Source organism: Bos javanicus, chromosome 15 (assembly GCF_032452875.1).
Source record: "Bos javanicus breed banteng chromosome 15, ARS-OSU_banteng_1.0, whole genome shotgun sequence".
NCBI classification, from domain to species: Eukaryota; Metazoa; Chordata; class Mammalia; order Artiodactyla; family Bovidae; genus Bos; species Bos javanicus.
This window is the reverse complement of record NC_083882.1, coordinates 76,258,698-76,279,187: the sequence shown is the minus strand read 5'-3', so window position 1 is coordinate 76,279,187 and position 20,490 is coordinate 76,258,698. Positions and strand designations below refer to the sequence as shown.

General features: G+C 41.1%; 1 protein-coding gene across 31 annotated transcripts in view; it reads left to right on the top strand.

Annotated features, from left to right (window-relative positions):
• The window catches only part of PHF21A (PHD finger protein 21A), a 192,766-nt gene that overhangs the window by 139,883 nt on the left and 32,393 nt on the right, over window positions 1-20,490 (top strand). For 23 of the 31 annotated variants that reach the window (XM_061381283.1, XM_061381288.1, XM_061381278.1 and 20 more), the window contains 4 exons: window positions 6,338-6,535; window positions 12,559-12,810; window positions 14,911-15,000; window positions 18,948-19,241. In XM_061381283.1, coding sequence (XP_061237267.1) covers window positions 6,338-6,535; window positions 12,559-12,810; window positions 14,911-15,000; window positions 18,948-19,241 — 834 coding nt within the window. The remainder of the gene's footprint in view (window positions 1-6,337; window positions 6,536-12,558; window positions 12,811-14,910; window positions 15,001-18,947; window positions 19,242-20,490) is intronic. The other 8 variants (XM_061381296.1, XM_061381285.1, XM_061381290.1 and 5 more) reach the window with 3 other exon arrangements.

The window sequence follows — 20,490 nt, the reverse complement described above, 5'->3', positions numbered from 1 at the left end:
AAAGCCAAAGTCTAATCATTATCATGACATATGCATTCTCTACCATCTGTTAAGCATCCATGTAGAGAATTTTGAACTTTACAGGAAAAAACCCTGATAATTCCAACTGCTGCTGTTCCTTAATTCATCTAAATTGTACTGTACAAATTCTGTGACCCCTTGCAGAACTGTAAATATCTGTGTTCCCAACTCTCTAAGACCAAACAAATCCGCTTTAGTAGACAATATACACAGTTCATGTATTAGATGAGGTATAGATACTATGTGGCCAAACAGGTAGTGTTTCTCAAGAATATATTCCTTTTAAAAGAGGCTTGTAAGGTTAGATGCTATTTGTCTAATTCTAATGCTGAAACTGAATGACAGAGTGTTTGGGGGAAACCTCCTAGTGCCTTACAAAATGAATGAAATGTAATTATTTTTATCTGAGTATATATAAATATATATTTAAATACATGTGTGTATTTTATCTATCCATCCATATTTTCCTTTTGGCTGGTCTGTGCAGTTTACTGGATCTTGGTTCCACAACCAGGGATTGAACCTAGGTCCCAGTGGTAAAGGCCTGAGTCCTACCGGCTGGACCACCGAGGAATTCCCCTAAGTATGTTTTTGTAAATGCTGCCTCCAATATTCCTCCTTCTGCTCCCCTGTCTGAATTCTATTCTGCGTGTCTCCCCTGAACATTCCCTCTAATAACTTCAGTATGTATCTTCCCATTAAATTTCAGTTTTAACATCAAGAAGGAACTTATTTTGAGTTTATTGCTTCTTTTCCTTTTTTTGTTGTTGTTCTTGATAAAATGGTGGAATCGTCACTTAATTTTCTATTTCCTTTAAATAGCATGTAGCTTTTACTCTGGATTGTAATTTTGTCATTGATGTTATGCCAGTAACATACCCTGTTCTTTAGAGAATAATTACATGGCAGCATTCTGAAGACTCATCTGATCTTTCTACCTTTTCACTGTTATTGAGTATTGGTGTTGCTTATAAATACAGTTGATTAATTCTCAGTTGGACAGTAGAAAGGGTTCTTTTCTCTTTCTAAATTCTGAGTTTATTAGCAAATGTAAATTTCTCCATGTTAGTTTTTCTGCACACAAAAAACTTAGTAACCTGTTTTCATTTGTGCAGTTGGTAAGTCTGAAGACCTGGAAATTTTTTCATTGCATTTTAGGTATGAAGATGGGTAAAGTTTTTCTCTTGATTTTCTGGATTTGTGAAAAGTTACATGTCTCTATCAGTTTTTGGTATGAAGAGGCAGGGCTATATTTTCTGATTGTGTGGTTGATCAGGGAGGAAAAAAGATGAAGTTTTAAGGGAATGCTGTGTGAGAAGATGTTTGAGTGGGTGTAGCCTTCTCATAACTGTACACGAACAGGTAACGCTGAGTGAAACACAAGTGAGCTGAGCGACTGTGTGGAAAAACAGAGCCTTGAAGCACAGTGTCCAGTTGTGGAGGGCAGTGCTTGTGTCTGGAGTTGCTCTTGAGTGAGGCTTTCTGAAATTTGTGTGAGGGTTTGATGGGAATAAATTTGTGGCTTGAGTGGAAGAGTAGGCTGATCTTCCACCGTTCCATCTCCCTTGTATGTTGACAAAGGCCATGGCACTTGGAGTGACTGACTCACATAGCAGAAAAATGAGCCCAATTTTCTGTTGAACTGACCTATAAACTTCTGTGTTTTTCCTTGGGGTCTGTCTTGCTCTCATGTGAGCACGTTGATAGTATTACGGAATGTCACAATATTTATCACAGTGACTACCTGTCTCAGAAACTGTGACTTCACGTGTCAGGGACTCTGAACGCTTCTGCCTGAACAAGCCCTGGTGAAACCTAGTGATGCGAGTGTCAAGGGAATCGGAGGCGTGGAATCACATGCTGGGTTTCTGGAGCACTTCTTGACAGATGAATTGAAGGGGGCAGTACTAGCCATTCTGGATGTCTGGCACACTGGCCTGTTGTTTATAGAAAATGTATTTAAGGAGAGAAGATAGCACATTGTTCACTTTTTCTCTCTCCTTTCTGCCTTCACTCTTTCCAGCTTTTCCTTTTCCAGTTCTTTTGTCCTTCTTCTCCTCCCTCCTTTTTGCTGCTGCTGCTGCTGCTGTGTCGCTTCAGTCGTGTCCGACTCTGTGCGACCCCATAGACGGCAGGCCACCAGGCTCCCCCGTCCCTGGGATTCTCCAGGCAAGAATCCTGGAGTGGATTGCCATTTCCTTCTCCAATGCATGGAAGTGAAAAGTGAAAGTGAAGTCGCTCAGTCGTGTCCGACTCTTAGTGACCCCATGGAGTACAGCCCATCAGGCTCCTCCATCCATGGGATTTTCCAGGCAAGAGTACTGGAGTGGGGTGCCATTGCCGTCCTTTTTAGCTCTCATTAACTTGTTTTTTGTTGTTGTTCAGTTGGTAAGTCGTGTCCAACTCTTTGCAGCCCCATGGACTGCAGCACGACAGACTTCCCTGTCCCTCACTATCTCCTGGAGTTTACTCAAATTCATGTCCACTGAGTCGGTGATGCTATCTACCCATCTCATCCTCTGCTGTCCCCTTCTTTGGCCTTCGGTCTTTCCCAGCATTTAGTAAGTGACAAATAGCCAGTTTGTGAGACTTTGCCTTTTCTCGAAGCTTCAGGATAATGTTTCAAGATAATTAGCAATGTTTAAGTTGAATATATGTGAATAACATTGAAAATATCTAGTTGCTTATGCCAGTATAACCTTCATCCATGACCAGCAGAAGTCATGATTTCTTTGTTTAAAACACACAATAGCAAGAGTGTATAGGCTCACTACCTGTGAAGATGAGAGACTACTTACTTAAGAACTTTGTTTGACACCACAGGCTAAGACTTACGAAACACTGTAGCTCTATTCCCTCACTGCCACCCAGAACTGGTACAGGCCTAGATCAGGGTCTTACTGGAGTTAATGTGATTACTGTTATTTGCCAGAAGCTACAAGACTGAACTAGAACAAACCTGGATGTGGAACCTAGAAGAGCCAACTACTGCACAGGGCAGCTCTCCTTTATTCAGTTCAGTTCAGTTCAGTTCAGTCGCATCTGACTCTGCAACTCTATGAATTGCAGCACTCCAGGCCTCCCTGTCCATCACCAACTCCTGGAGTTCATTCAAACTCACGTCCGTCGAGTCGGTGGTGCCATCCAGCCATCTCATCCTCTGTTGTCCCCTTGTCCTCCTGCCCCCAATCCCTCCCAGCATCAGAGTCTTTTCCAATGAGTCACCTCTTCGCATGAGGTGGCCCAAGTACTGGAGTTTCAGCTTCAGCATCATTGCTTCCAAAGAACACCCAGGACTGATCTCCTTTAGGATGGACTGATTGGATCTCCTTGCAGTCCAAGGGACTCTCAAGAGTCTTCTCCAACACCACAGTTCAAAAGCATCAATTCTTCGGTGCTCAGCCTTCTTCACAGCCCAACTCTCACATCCATACATGACCACTGGAAAAACCATAGCCTTGACTAGATGGACCTTTGTTGGCAAAGTAATGTCTCTGCTTTTGAATATGCCATCTAGGTTGGTCATAACTTTCCTTCCAAGGAGTAAGCGTCTTTTAATTTCATGGCTGGCCCTTAAAGAGTGTGCATAGTGTCTGTGCTCATAAGAAGGAGCACCTCCACTCCAGAACTCATCTAACTTTAGATCATTGGTTTTCAGAATGCAGTGAATAGGAGTTTGACATAACGAATCAACCTGAACCTTGCTTTAAAAAAAAAAAAAAAATCCATAGACATGCACAACTATATGCTGGATATTCTTCTCATCTTCTGGTGAACACAGCAAGGACTGCCAGGGCAATGCATTTCTGAGCGGCTCTCTGAAATATGCTAGCTAGCGCCTTCTTTCAAAGGAAGCATTACACAGCTCATGTGATCTGACCTGTGTCCAGTCTGCACAGCTCTCTATTCTTTCTTTCTTTCCCTCTTCTCAAGGACTAGTAAGTTTGCAGGTGTTAGGCTCCCACTTCCCCTCCCCTCTTTGTTTCAGGCCCCGGGGGAGGGACAGTTGTAAATGCCTGGTGACTCACTGACTCCCACGGTCCTGATTCTGGTTCTGATTGGTCGTCACCTTGCTCTAGCCATATGGCTGCAGAGTACTCTAGCCTGCGTCCCTTTCTTGTTCTTTCCCCTACTGTTCCCTTCTGTTGTACAAAACAAGAGTGGGTTCCGAGCTTTGTCTCTTGCTTCTAGTTTAACCCGGTTAGGCAGTAAGTGGAAGAGCACAGTGTATTTCCCAAGGATGGCTGGAGAGGAGAAAAACACCCTTTCCTTTTGTGCCTAGTATAGTAATGATTTAGTTTCCGGTGCTGTTTTTGTTCAAAGTCTGTTTTTTTGGCAGATACCACATTTATGTTTGTATTGTTTCTCCTCCTCCCCCTGATCTAAGCTGGAGGTTTGTTTTTGTTTTGGTAAAGACTCTCTAGTCCCTTTCTTCAGCTGCCGGTGCTGCACTTTAACTAGTTTGTTAATATGTTTAATTAATGCTGATTAATATGTTGGGGAGGGGGACTGAAAGCAGCTCTAAATAATTATTTAATTGTTCCATGTCTAAATGTTGTGGCAGTCACCAAGTAATAAAATCTACATGTGATGCTCAGAATTATCCATAGCACCACTGCTATTACTCCCATTCTCTTAAACTATATCCATTCCATTGCTCTGCCTTCTATATTTGAGAAATAGGATTTTGAAGACTTGAAAGTTATTTTTATGAGAATTTTATATTTTTATTAATTTTCATTTTTCGTATTTTGCAGATGGGTTTCTGGAAATACTTTGAACTCTGCATCTTTCTTTTTTCTTTTTAATGTTTTAACTTCTCAGAGAGGCAGTGCTGGCAGAGTGTGAAGTACAGCCTACTCCCCCTTCACCAGCCTTTATACGATATTTTCATTACCTAAAAAGAATCAGTAAAAAAAAAAATTTTTTTTTTTGTCAAGAATGTATTTTGTATTGGCTTAACATTAAAAAAAAATTTATTTTGTAAATATCTTAATGTTCAAGTAGGTTAAACACATAACCTGCAGGTTTGGCTTCTTTAGAGAGTATTTTGTAGTGAAGTTGGTTAGAGTCATAAGCAGGAATGTGAAAATCAGCCTGGCCCTTATGGTTTCACTTAACCCCTCATTTAGCGATCTTTATTTACTACTTCTTCTCTATTTAAAATCTATATTAGAAAATAGCAACCTGCTTTTGTCAGAAGTAACAAACCTCAGCTGGTGAACTCACCTCAAAAGTGTAAATGAGGAGCACTGCTTAGACTTTCTTCCAGCCATTAGGGCCGGAGAGTCAGAGCCCAAGGCAGGCCCCAAACGGTCAGTGTACTTTCTCTGAGCCATTTGCCAGTCTTCGGTTCCACCGCTCCACACGCCATGTGAAGAGACATTCACTTGGCCATGTAGTTCTAGATGCAAAGTTTAGTTGCAAACGAAGTTAAGTCTGCGCCTCCGTGAAGTGTCACTTTGTTGAAATGTAGTATTATAGTAATGAAAGTTTCTGAACATACCATTTTCTTTGATTTCAGTAAAGTCAGGGAAACAAATTTATCCGAAAATTTCATCCCATATACTCAAAACCCTACTCTGCCTAAACAAAGTTTTCATAATCCTGTTACATGAGGTACCTGTTTCAGTAATTTAAAGTCTCTGTTGTGTATATCACATGGTGCTGGGATCAAGGTTTCTTAAAGTCTGTTTAATGTTTTAAAGTGGGGTACATACATGATGTTTGTTTGATTAATAAAAATTACTATGACTGGTATCTATGTTATCAGATGCAAAAGAAAAAAAATGACTAACAATGTACACCACTAATAATTCTGAGTACTTTACATGAGGCGTTTTGGTACTTGTAAGAGTCTTATGGTTATTGTCAATTACCTCATTTTACAGAACAGGAAATTGAAGCACAGATAGGTTATGTGACTTGACCAATGTCATATAACTGGTAAGTAGCAGAACTGAAATTTGAATTAAGGCAGTGTGTCTCCAGAATCATGTGTTTACTGCTACTTTAAACTGTCCTTCCAGTCCGGCACACCAAGTAATAAGAGCCAAGGAGTCTCAGCTCTGCTGTGTGCCCTCGCCTAGCTTTTCTTCTCATCTGTGGCTCAGCTTCCCTTTATATATGAAGTGTGTCTTATGCCATGGGTTTCTTCTCAGTTGTCTTATCTGTTGTCTAAATTTTAGATGTAACCAGTTTTAGATTTAGCTGGTTCCAGAAAAGTTGTCAGGGGCATATAATTGCTGCCTATTTCTCTACAGCTGATAGAACAATATTCTAATAGATTTTATTCTTTTTTGTCCTCATTTGGTAGAAAAGGGTAGTTGAACAGCTACGGAAGAACCTGATAGTAAAGCAAGAACAACCAGACAAGTTCCAAATACAGCCATTGCCACAGTCTGAAAACAAACTACAAACAGCACAGCAGCAGCCACTGCAGCAGCTACAGCAGCAGCAGCACCACCACCACGCGCAGGCGGCTGCGTCCTCCCCCGGCCTGACCGCGCCGCAGGTATGCGTGTGGACCGGCACCCCGCGCTTCATGCCGTGGGCTGAGTTGTCACTGGTCACGGAGAGCTAGGTCCTGTTTCAGCCTGCACTAACAAGCTGAACTAGCACTGAGCAGTTCTTTCGGTTACTTTTTTATACTGTGTCTGGGATAACAATCACTTGGAATTCATCGGCAGAAAGAAATAACATTACCAAAGAGTAAAAGTTAAAATGATTTCCCATGTGTCCAAAGAAGGGGAAAAGGTAATCAAAGAAAAGTCATGTCTCTGTATTAGAGCAGAATTAAAGTCTTATTTTGAATTTCTGAAAGTGTTTATTTACACTTGTTCTAAATGTCTCTGTGACTTGACATCCTCAAGAATGGTTTTTCTGGAATGCTTAGCAGTTGGTGTGGAAATATTCCAGGATCAATGCCCATGGGACCAGTAGAAAGAGGCATTTAGAAGGTGATATATTTCATAGAAATGAAATATTCACTTCCAAGTTCATATTCATCTCATATGAGAATATGTATTTGTTCTCATACAGTGAAGGAAATCTGAAATGGAAGCTACAAGTCAAAAATAGTGCTGAGGAGTGGAAAGCTTAAGAACATTCTAATTGGTGTAGCTGTGCAAATAAATGATTTTACTGAAAAAGGCATTTATACTACCACATAATGTAAGAATATTAAGGCATTCAGGACACACAGAAAAGGATGTATTTAGAAATGATTCAATTAAGAGAAGTAATCAAGCTTGATCTCCACACTCTTATATGTAGTGTGGGCATACCTTTTAAATTGGGACTCTTCAGCAGTGGCTCCTGGTCTTTGTAGGTCACAGACTCCTCTGAGACTCTGTGAAGCCATGGATTTCCTCCCCAGAAAAATACACATTCACACCTAATACAGTCATTTTTGCACATGGTTTCAAGGATTTGGGGATCTTCTGAAACCTAAGCATAGACACCACTCACCCACCAACACCATCTCCACCATATCTTTATATGTAGAGCAAAAGAGTATAGTTTACTTGGTTAGTCACTGTTTATGTACAGTTGGACTGGTTCATACACAATATTTTGCAAATGCAAAAAAATACTTATAAAAATACTGAAGATACATTTGACAGAGGTTGTAACGTTATACTGGCACTCTCCTAAGGGCTTTACATGTACAATGTGCACAGTCCTCACCCCAGCCCTCCTAGGACAGTATTATTATTATTATCTCTGATTTCTAGAGAAGAAAACTAAGGCATAGAGAAATTAGTAATTGCCTAAAATCATGTGAATGTTACGTGGTAGAGCAAAGATTTGAACCCAGACATTCTGACTGAAAAACCTGTCCATTTGCTACTCTAAACTGCTATACAATGTCCAAAAGAGAAATACTAACATTATATAAAAGGCCAAAGAAGGAAAAATGAAGAGTCCTCATTGTAAATCAGGTAGCTAGAGTGGCCTGCATCATTTTTACCCTGATCTCTAAAGCTATTTGGAAATGAGGCATTCAAACTGACTTTAAAACCCCCCTGACCAGGACTTGCATTTCTTCTAAAAGGTTGTCTATCAGTTTACTTCTTTTGGAGTTTTTAACAGAGTTGGATTGGTTGTTCTCTTTCCAAAGTACAGTTTGATCAGAAAGTGTTTACATGGAAGGAGTTTTTTTAGAATTCATTGTTTCCTGGTACTAGGAGTTTTCTCTATTAATCCATGGAAACTTCTTCTTCAAGTACCATTCGATATTGCACAAATCAGAGGAAATACTTACCTATACTTAAACAATAGCTATTCCCTTCCCTGGGAATCTGAGTTCTGTACTGGTTTGGGATGGCAATAGTAAGGGGCCTGGGGCTATTCCCAAAACTGTGGCCGCTCCATCTGTTCCCTTCCCTGGTAATCTGAGTTCTGTACTGGTTTGGGATGGCAATAGTAAGGGGCCTGGGGCTATTCCCAAAACTGTGGCCGCTCCATCTGGTAGCCTATCTGATATTTTAACTGATTTAGCTAAGCTTGTTTTATATTGCCTTTTTTTTTTTTTTTTACGATAAAAGCTAAAAGATCTTCAAGTTTGGGGGTTTTGTTTTTATGGTAAACTGTCCATCATTATTTATTGGGTGCTCCTTATATGCTGGCTTTTAGTACAGAGAGGTAGTAATGTCTTGGCAACTGAACAACAGCAATGTCCCTGCCTAGACTCTGGTAAACTATGATAATTCTTTTCATTAATTATGTAAATATTGATTGAGTCTCTACTATATGCAAGCCCAGTGCTGGGCACTGGAGAGGACAGATTCACAAATAAGATAGGGTTTCTGTCTTCAAGAACTTAAAAAATCCAGAAGAGAGGAAGATGTAAACAGCTAACAAGAAAAAAATGAAAACACCAATGAGGAGCTGTGAAAATACCCAAGGACAGTAATATTGACCAGAGGGATCAGAGAGTGCTACATAAAGAAGGTAGCTTTTGATCAGGGCTTTGACAGATAAGAGAGCTCAGTGATGGGGCAGAGGGGAAAGAGCGTCACACTGCAGAGAGAAGTGTGAACAAAAGTATGGACAGAAAGGAAATGCGTGCCTTGGGAATAGCAAGGAGGCTGATGTGGCTGGAGCCTGGATTCCAGGAAGTGGTGGGAGGGAGATAGAGCCAGGAAGTAGGAAGAGGCTAGCTTGTGGAAGCTCTCCAACCTGTGGCAGAACTTTGGGGGTTTTTGGCAGTCATAGGGAGTCATTAAAGGTTCATGAGGTTAGGGACAAATGGGAAGTTTAATATATGGCATATACTAAATGTTTCAGTCCAGAAAGGATTAACTATAAATTTGGCGATCTGTGTGAGCAAAGAGGAGACGCTAGGAAGAGCAAGCGTTTTATTCTAAGTTGGATGATTAGCATGTACCAAGGCTGGGGAGAGGGAGGGATGGGGGAAGGAAACCAGTTCCCTTTACTTAGCTAACTCCAGCTCATGTTTGTATGTATATTTTGAAAATTTTCCAATCTACAGAAAACAATGAAAGAACAGTTGAACACAGGTGTGCTCTTCAACTTATACTCACAACTCTGTCGTTTTAAATGAATACAGATATAAAGAAGCATGCAATTAATAAAGCCAAACAGAAAATAAACCCTTAGAGACAAAAGGGAGTGGAATTCTACTGATAGCTGTCCAAGTGTACAACGGTTACCTTCCATTCAGAACTAAACCAACAATCTGAAATAGATGTGGAAGTTAATTAGAGCCCATAGTAATAATCCCTCTTAAGTTCTGATTTGTACATTGGAGCTGGTCTTTTTAAATTCAGTACCTTGTGCTTTGCAGCCACTAGCCACATGTGACTGTAAAAAACCAATAACTTAGCAAAAAAATAAAAAGATTTTGCTGTTAGTACTTCTTGCCATGTATTTTCTGCATTAACTTCTAGTTCATGCAGTTTTTGTTTTGTCCATAAAGAACCCCTTTATGAAACTGGGAAAACTACTGTCGTCTCTTGGAAGAGATCATACTTGGACTTCATCAACCAGTCAAGGACTAATCACAGCTTCCATAAAACTAACTTTCTCTGTTTGGGGGCACCTTTCCTTTCTGTGTCTTCTCTTCCTCCTGCCAGAAAAACTCAGAGGTTTTCATTAGGTTTGGATATCAAAATATTCAGATTCTCTTTGTCATCTAAACTCAGAACTCCAGGATCGGTTTATATTCCCTTGCACTTAGAATAGAATAAGCACCAGACGAGTAAAGAGCCAACCAGTACCCGTGGCAATACCTGGTGTCAGTAAATGGTTAGCAAATGTATTCATCAGAAGCTTTTCATCAGAACATACAGTACTAGGTCTTGTGCCTTTATATTCAAAGAGAGTCACGCAGCTGCTAGAAGATAGGAGTGAAATTAGCTACAACTAAATACTTCTAAAGTAGAATAAAAATGCTAACATGTGAACACACTTGTTAGAATTCAGTGCTTTTTAGTGTTGCAGTTAATGGTAAGTATATAATTCAGGTTAGTTTGGGGTTTTACTCACTTTTTAAGAATAATTAGTCAGAAAATTGATAATGACTTAACCTGAACCAAGCATATTTCAAACAGAAGTATACTGACCCTCTTTTAACGTAGTACAACATGCACAAACGTTTTTAAAATCCATGTCAGTGAGTTCTGCTGATTATAGCTTTCCTTCCACAACTCGTGGTGGTACCAGGATTGAATGCCATCTGGTGTGACTTGCTCACCACTTCAAAAGTTCTGTGTATTTAAACGTTTTAAATTGAAAGATAGAACTAATATCACACTGGGTTAAAAACAGATATTAAGATAGCTGGTAATATAAAGTCAGTCCTTTTCGCTATACTACTGTAACATTTCTGATGATAAATAGCATTTCGCTTTTATTTGGTTTTCATCGCTGATAGGCAGTGGATGGCCTGCTACCTCCCAAAATAAATAATAATTTTCAGTGTTTCCCCTTTTACTCCCATTTCACACTGGAGAGGACAGTGGCAAGGAAAATAAGCCATCTTGTATCATTGACTAAGGGAAGAGGAAACATTTGGGTGATTTTAATTGTAGGCATCAATAAGGATTGCTGATTATTCTCAATATGGAATAGATGAGGTCAGCTTATTACCTTTTTTGGTTAAAAAAAAGGTGTTAAAAAGTTAGATAATACATGCAAGTGTATTGTCACGTGAGTGTTTAAGGCAGAAAAATTACTTAGAACCAAATGACTTACTACACAAGGACTTGCATAAACACTGAAATAGAAATTCACAAAGGAATTTGTTCAGATCTATTTCAGGGAGAGTGGGGTCCTTCACCCTGGTTGAGGGGCAGTGCTTGTCCAATAGAACTTTCTGTGGTGTTGAAAACGCCACTGGCCAGTTTGGTAGCTGCTAGTCACATGTGGCTATAAATACTTTCAGAGTGGCTAGTGTCACTGAGGAACTGGTATTTTAATTTTTATTTTGTTTTAATTAAATTTGAATACCCACATGTGGCTATTAGCTACGAAACTGAACAGGGCAAGTACAAAGTAAGAAGAAAAAGATGAAATATGATAAAATGAGAACCAACAAGTTAGACCAGGTATATTTTCATGTTTCTGAAACATCTCTGTATTGAGTGACGAGTAGCATTCGATAGATGTATGTGCCATGAAATGAGATTGTTTATATTTTCTTCTTTTGTAGCTGGCTCCTTTAGTTACGCTAGTAGAAAAATCTAGAGAAATACAGCTCCAAAGCTGCAGAAGTGCTTGTGGAGCATCAGTGACGTCCTCTCATCTTAGTACAGACTCTGGTCTATCAAACTTTCTGAAACTCAGGTGTTTGTTGCCACCCCATCGCCTTTTTCTGGGTCTTTAATCACTTCTGCAGCAGTCCTCCCGAGAGAAGATTGTTGATAGTGACTCATATCCCTTTGGAATCAAGAGCTGGTATTTACTATACTAGTTGGTTAATAGGTTTCATTATCTAGAATTGGGGATTTACTGCCTTTGAGGCAACAAATTGTACTAATTCTCATGTGAGTTTCCTTTCCTCCTCTCCAAGGTGACACTCAAAAAAATTAAAATACACTGACTGTCCTTTTATCCCAGGCTTTGTGTCACAGAAGGCAGATAACCAGAATTATATGATAAGTTTCTTCATATTGATGAGGTTGTAACAGTTAGAGATGGTGTGTACCTCATTGATTTACAACTTTTACAAAGTTTAAATTGAGAGGAAGCAAAAATTTACAAAACCAGAAGAAATAGTTACACTCATATGCTCTATCTGTAAACCCACTCTTTTCCTTGTTGAAAATCCTGCAGCATATTATCTTGCAGTTATTACTATAAACAGACTTGAAGCTAAATTTGAGAACTCTGACAAACTTGACATTGTCTTGCCCTGTAGTAAGAACTGTGCTCTGTGTACACAAAAGAAATGTTACACCAAAAGGCTTGACTGATTATGAGAACCATTGCTTTGTTTTCTTCTGGAGGTTAGCATTTTGTTTAGTGGGATGACACTTCAGTGTCCTAATATCTGTTCTCCATGTCTCCTAGAAGACTGTAACTACAGCTTCTATGATTACCACAAAGACACTACCTCTCGTCTTGAAAGCAGCAACTGCGACCATGCCTGCCTCTGTTGTGGGCCAGAGACCTACCATTGCTATGGTGACCGCCATCAACAGTCAGAAGGCTGTGCTCAGCACTGATGTGCAGAACACACCAGTCAACCTCCAGACGTCTAGTAAGGTCACTGGGCCTGGGGCAGAGGCTGTCCAAATTGTGGCAAAAAACACAGTCACTCTGGTAAGCCAGCAGCTGCTACTTATGTGTGCCCACATGAGAGGGTTCAGGCTATGCATTTGTAGACCTATATCCATGTTATACTCCTGCTGGATTTTTCAGTCTCCATCAGTCTTCTACCATTACCAAACTTGCCTTTGGGGCTGACGAAGGAATATGGCATTCCTACTATCTATAGGGTTAGGGTTAGGATTAGGGTTTCTATAGGGGCTTCCCTGGTGGCTCAGTCAGTAAAGAATATACTTGCAATGCAGAAGACCTGGGTTCAGTCCCTGGGTTGTTAGGAAGATGCCCTGAGGAGGGCATGGCAACCACTCTAGTACTTGAGGCTTCCCTGGTGGCTCAGACAGTAAAGAGTCTTCAGTGCGGGAGGCCCAGGTTCAATCCCTGGGTTGGGCAGATCCCGTGGAGAAGGAAATGGAAACCCACTCTAGTATTCTTGCCTGGAAAATCCCATGGACCGAGGAGCCTGGCAGGCTACAGTTAATAGGGTTGTGAAGAGTCGGACACGACTGAGCGACTAACACACACACACACTATCTAAATAACTGTAGAGGTGTCCTGACACCAAGGATGGCCAAAATACGACTTGACTTAAAGGGGGGAAACGCCCTTCACAGAGGCATTTACGTGGCTTCATGTAGCTGTCCCTCTGTCCTATCCACAGTCCTCCCTGTGAAACTTGAGTGCGCTGGTGCTGTACTCCTAGTTCAGGGGGAAGGCCCTGCTCATTTTTTTTAGTTCACTCTTCCTTGAAATTGCACCCAGGAAGTACTGGAGTTAGTTGGGGCACTTTAAAAATGTTTAAGACACACAAATAACAGTGTCCATTCCAAGGTCCATCAGAAAAAAACGACCTCTGGAAGGAAGAAGTTCTTGAACAAAAATTGTTCTTGAGATTTCTAGGATAAAGCCATCTAAAACCCAATGTTTTCAGAATATATCCAAATTGCAGTTTAAAAGTCTGTTCTTAAAGTGGAAGCTAAAGGCTCTTGGTGGCTTTCGAATGATGACCAGTGGTGAGTGAAGCTAGAGGGCCTTAAAGGGAAGCTCTGCTGCTTACCCAGGAATCTTCAGGGAACCAGCCAAATAACTCAGCCAGATGCTGAGAGTTAGAGAATTCTTTGTAGGAAGAAAGCCATTCACTGTTAGGTAAAACTCTTATATTAGGAAAAAGCCCATCTGTCCAGGCTGCAAATTTGATTTTACTTTGGAATCAGTGTTGACTTTTAAAATACACAAGTACAAGAGTTCTTGAATGTCAAAGCAAAGCATCTAAGATTGCCGAGTCTGTTATGTTCTACATTAGAGGTATAAGGAAACAAATGTGCTTGGTTCACTTTATGGGGCAAAGCATGCAAGCAGGAGAGTAAGAAAGTTTCTTAAGGTGATGTTAATTCAGATGGTTAATTCTCCAGTGAAAGCTTGTAGAAAATAATGTCTGATCGAGAGAATAGTGATGCTGAAAATCCTTTAAGAATACTGAGCTTTAGCACTATTTACAATAGCCAGGACGACAGAAGCAACCTAAATGTCCATCGACATCTGAATGGATAAAGAAGATGTGGTACATGTATACAATAGAATATTACTCAGCCATAAAAAGAAACAAAATTGAGTCATTTGTAGTGATGTGGATGGACCTAGCGTCTGTCATATAGAGTGAAGTAAGTTAGAGAAAAATATCACATTTTAACGCATATATATGGAATCTAGAAAAATAGCACCAATGAACGTATTTACAGGGTAGGAATGAGACACAGATGTAGAGAATGGACACGTGGCCACGGGAGGGGGAGGGTGGGGTGAATCGGAAGAGTAGCAGTGACGTGCGTACACGACCGTGTGTGGGACAGAGAGCTAGTGGGAGGCTGTGCACAGCACAGGGAGCTCAGCTCGGTGCTCTGTGACGACCTTGAGGTGTGGGAGGGACGCTCAGGAGCGGGGAGGATATGTGTATACATATAGCTGATCAATTTGTTGTATAGCAGAAACTAACACACATTGTAAAGCAATTATACTCTTAAAAAAAAGGATGCCTAGCTCTTATTTTATATTGAATAATTATTTTCCCCTCTGATTTGTCTTTCTCATTTTTTTTAGCAGGTTCAGGCAACACCTCCTCAGCCCATCAAAGTACCACAGTTTATCCCCCCTCCTAGACTCACTCCACGTCCAAACTTTCTTCCACAGGTAAGTATATCAGTGCCAAGCCCAGTGACAGGTTAGGTGAGACAAGAATCCTTGTGGACCCTTAAGAAGCAGCCTATAATGTACTTGTCAATTCAGCTGTATTCAGATCCCACTTAGCAAAAGATTCTAGCTGCAGATCCCTATACCATGAAGAAGGCTTTTTTTTTGGCCACACAGCATATGGGTTCTTAGTTCCCTGACCAGGATTTGAACCCTTGCCCATTGCAGTGGAAGTATGGAGTCTTAACCACTGGACCACCAGGGAAGTCCCTCAGAAGAAGCTTATGTTATCATCAGGGGTTTTTTTTTAGCAATGACAAAAGGCTGTAGCAGACGGATGTATGGAAAGGGAAACTGTCCTAAGTTTAAAATAATTAAGATAGCGCCATTTTTAACCTTATGACATCAACTTACTAGAAGAATTTAGCCAGAACTGCCTGTCAATGGGGAAGGAATGCAGTTCTCCCTTCTCTCCCCCACCACTGAACCCCATATGCTGAGGCGAGTAGGGAGGAGACAGTAGCAAGCCAACTAGTAGAAAGCATTCTGTTCCCTGGGAAGTGATGGCACTGAGCCTTATACTGAAACCCAAAGTCTTGCTAACAAAGACTTAGGCTAGGAAGCTACTAGGGAGCCCAGACCCAAGCAGCACTGCCCGTATTCTCATGAGAGCACTCCTCCAGCAATTGGGCTGAACTCACCATTTTTGTGACAGACTACCAGGATTGTCCCAGTATGGGTTTTGACGGGGAGTTGCCTTGCCTGGTAGAAAGATTGGGTATTCCTATCTGAAGCCTTAGCTTTCAGACAGAGAGAGAAGGGCTTGAAGGAAGTGAGTGGTCAGCAGCCATTAGTGATTTCTGAATTGCCTTGGGGAGGGGGATGGGCAGTGCTAACATGAGATAAATCAATAATTTATCAAGTAAATCCTTAATGCTGTAGGTATCAAAAGGGCCCTAAGAACTATGGATGTGAGGGTTTCAAGATAGTTCTCAGCCTCATGCAGCTTCCGACACACGTACGGCAATCACTGTGTCCACTGATGCTTTCAAACTGGTGCTGGAGAAGACTCCTGAGAGACCCTTGGACAGCAAGGAGATCAAATTAGCCAATCCTAAAGGAAATCAACCCTGAATATTCATTGGAAGGACTGATGCTACAGCTGAAGCTCCCATACTTTGGCCACCTGATTTGAAGAGCCAGCTTACTGGAAAAGACCCTGATGCTGGGAAAGATTGAGGGCAGGAGGAGAAGTGGGTGACAGAGGATGAGATGGTTGGATGGCATCACTGACTCAGTGGACATGAGTTTGAGCAAGCTTCAGGAGGTGGGAAGCCTGGTGTGCTTCAGTCCATGGGGTTGCAAAGAATTGGACACTTCTTAGCTACTGTACAATTGCTGGAAGTACCGTATAGTCTGAGAACACATGAGGACACCCATCTCATCCGTTGAGTATTACAGAAAGTTTCCTTGAAGAGTTGACATTCAATCTTAGACCTAAAGTCCTAATGATGTTAGTTTGACATAGTTATGGAGGAGGAATAAAAACGTGCCGGGCAGAAAGAGGAACATGTATGCAAGTCCACAGTGGTGAGAAACACATAGGCTTAAGGAACCAAAGGAAATTTGATGTGGCTGAGCGAGTGGGCCACGCGGCTGACTCAGGCTAGAGTAACAGGTGGGGATGGATAAGCCCATGGGCCAGTGCCTTTGGAACCTTGGAGGCTATATAGGAATTGGGCCTTACCTAGGAACAGTGAGGATCCATTAAATTGTTCTCAAACAAGTGCTTGGCATGATTATATTTTTGTTCTAGAAAATTCCCCCTTAACACTGTGTAGAGAATAGATTGGTGATTGACTAGACTGGGGCAGGAAAAACCATTAGGACAGTGTCAACAATGACAATAGCTAATGTTTAGAGAATCTTACTCTATGCCACTTATTGTAGTGGGCATTTTACATGGGTTATCTATTTTAATCCTCACAACAACTCTGTGAAAGTAGATGGTGTTTTTTTTTAGATAAGAATCTAAGGTTTAGTCTGTTTTTCAAAGGATGGGTCATGACCCATTAGTAGACTGTGAAATCAATTTGGTGGACTGTAACCAGAGTTCTTAAGTAAAATGAAAAAAACAGAAAGGAAATGTTAGAGTATGTTGCACATAGTATTGTTTCATGAGGTTTTTTAAAAATAGATGTATAGATAAATGTCTATGTCTATGTATAGATAAATATTTATGTTTACAGTGTAAAACGTATTTTCTGTTATGTATCTGCAGCACACACTATAGGGTTGTCTTAGACGCAGCTAAGTATTCAGACTCACAAGACTATCAAAGGCCACTCTCTGCACCAGTCCACTTGGAATGATATAGGACAGAAACCAGCACTTGCCAGCAAGATAGCATCAGACATTTTTCTTTAGTAGGAGTCCCTACAGGCATCCATACAACAGTCACTATGGCTATCCAGGGACTGCTCAGGTACAGGCAAATGAGGTCTTCAACAGGACAGTAAGAGAGCCTCCCTGGCACAGAAGCCTTATGCCTCTCAGGAGCCCAGTGTATCTTGCAACAATTCATAGGTATGGCTTTCAAGGTCCCCGCAGTGGACATGCCCGGTTATAAGAGTCACCCCATTTTAGGAAGCCCAAAGCATGGTGTCTGATCTTTTTTTTCAAAAGTGTTTATAGCAAATTTCTATCTGTGGTTTTTGCAAGTAATGGAAATAGTAGATTTGATTTAGCAACAAGAGGTCATTTTTACCATAAGCAGTGTTCCTACTAACATAGTTGGCATTCTTCTGTTATCAGACTTCCAGGGGTGTACAGCTAGAGTTAACTGAAGGTCAAATTCTTATGTATAAGGAGAAAGGATTTTGCCTCCAGTCACAATTTAGAAAGTTTAAAAAGTACTGGCTTAGAGAGATCAGGTATGCTACCTTAGGTTACGCAGCTAACTAGTAAGTGGTAGAACCAGGATTTGAACACAGGCAAGGATAATCCCATGTTTTAATCACAGTTTTCTGCCACTGTTTCAGTAAAATGACACAGCTAGTGTAGTGGCAGTGAAGACAGAAAAGTAGACATATTTGAGAAGGATTTAGGAAGCAGAGGTAGAGTGGAAGCATTAGGAATGATTCTGAAGGTTTTTTTTTTTTTCTTCTAAGGTACATTTACTGAGGTAATGATTATAAGAAGAAAGGATTGGAAGAAGTTGATGAGTTTTAGACATGTTGATTTTAAACTTCTTGTGAAATTTCCAAGTAGAGATGTATAACAGAGAGATGAACAAATGATTCTGAAGTTCAGGAAATGTCTGGTCCTAAGATCTAAGTGTGGAAGTCTTCAATATGTAGATAGTAATTGAAGCCATAGGATGCGTGAGAATTCCCAGGAGGAGTGAGGACATTGGGAAGTAAAGGGGTTCCAGGACAAAACCCTGAGAAATAGTTATATTTTGGATTGAGCAGAGGCAGAGGAAGCCCCAAGGGAGACCTAGAGAAGGACTGGCTGAGAACGGGGAGTTAGAGGGCCAGAGATGAGAGTGAACTAAAGCTGTGGGCATGAAGAAAGTTAGGATGCGAGTTCAGGACACTGGCAGTGTGATTACCATTGCTAGGCACAAGTTCTGGGTGGGACCAGTCTCTGGATTAGGCATCTGACCTCAGCCTGAAGAGGTGGCATGGTATAGGAGAGGGAGCTATGGTTTGGAATCAGAAAATCTACATTCTAGGATAGCATCTGGATCCTCTTAAGAGCCAGTGCATCTCTGTAATAATATGTATCCTGAGATCTGTAGAATTGATAATTCTAAAGTGGCTATCAATAAATATTTGTACTGAATACCATTTCACGTATATAGTGTAGAAGATCTGGCAGTGTCTAAAGCGTATAGGACTTGAGAAGTTTAAGTAATACGATAATTGTTCTTTCTTTCTCCATAGGTTCGACCCAAGCCTGTGGCCCAGAATAACATTCCTATTGCCCCAGCACCTCCTCCCATGCTCGCAGCTCCTCAGCTTATCCAGAGGCCCGTCATGTTGACCAAGTTCACCCCCACGACCCTCCCTACCTCCCAGAATTCTATCCACCCCGTCCGTGTCGTCAATGGGCAGACTGCAACCATAGCCAAAACGTTCCCCATGGCCCAGCTCACCAGCATTGTGATAGCTACTCCAGGGACCAGACTCGCTGGACCTCAGACTGTACAGCTTAGCAAGCCAAGCCTTGAAAAACAGGTACAGGCTCAGTGTGCACCTGCTTTGGGCAGTAGCTTTGCCGTTGAGGCTGGGCAGCCTGTAAGGGGTCTTTATCTTCTCAAAGGCTCTTTATCTCAGCACCATTGTTAGTTGCTTATCAGGAGATAATTTATCCACAGTACAAAAGGGCCATTCTTACTGAAGAAAGTTGGGGTTGCTTTACGCACCATCTCCTCGTAGGTGGATTCTGATTCTTGTGTGGGTGAGCTCCCCCTGCTGGTTCAGAAGCAGAAATTCACAGATGAGTTCTACTGCCCTCAGTCAGGAAGCGCAGATAAGGAAGTAAACAGAAAATGCCATGTTCCTTTCTGCCCGGTGAGAATCCAGATGAGGATATCACTATAAAAGTCAGGAAGAATAAGCAAAACAAGGAAAAGAATTTCATTACAAAGATTTTCCCTGTCTCTCACAGACAATGAGGAGCCAATGAAAAATTAAGATTTCTAAAAGCGTTCTTTTAACTCTAGAGGTTACAGACATTTAGCTCAAATATTGAAGCCTTTCATTTATATTTCTAAAATCAGATTTTGTGTCAGAAATGCAAGTCTATAGAACTAAACCTCCAAGAATACATAAGGGTTCTATGACAGAGTTTTAAAACCAAGAAGAAGGATTTATAGGCAGTCACCATACTCTATTTAAAGAAAAACCAATGACAAGAAAGACTTTTGCAAAGAAAAGCTCTTTTAAGAAGGTTGCTTTAAAAAGTCATTGACCTATTTCTAATTGCTCAGGCTTGAGTTCTCATTCATCTGAAAATAGTCTCTGGTGATCCTGAATCTTCTGCTTCTGGGTGGCTGACCATGATTCAGAGAGGCTGGCCAGATGGTGGGAAATGAGAAGGCTTCCTGCTGCCTTGGCCGCCTTGAACAGAGGAGCCTTATGCATGGAATACCGGCTTTCTACCCGGGCAGCTCATAAATGCTGCTAATCTGGCACTAAGAATCTGGGTACCACAATCTTGTATCAGGAAACACAAGCAAAAACACGTATCTATTCCTGGGGAGCCTACTCAAACCCTAGGAGATGCTTTGAGGAATATTTAGAGATAAGCGACTTCACATGCATTTTAGATCAGAAGTTTTCAAATTTATTATCAGCGAACTTCAGTATGAAATAAGGAAAGTAAGATGCCCAAGCTTAGGAGTTTGGGTGGAGTCATGTTTGTAGACCATCTGCCGTCATATCCCATGCTGGCTCTCAGACGACCTCTGAGGAGCCTTAGAGT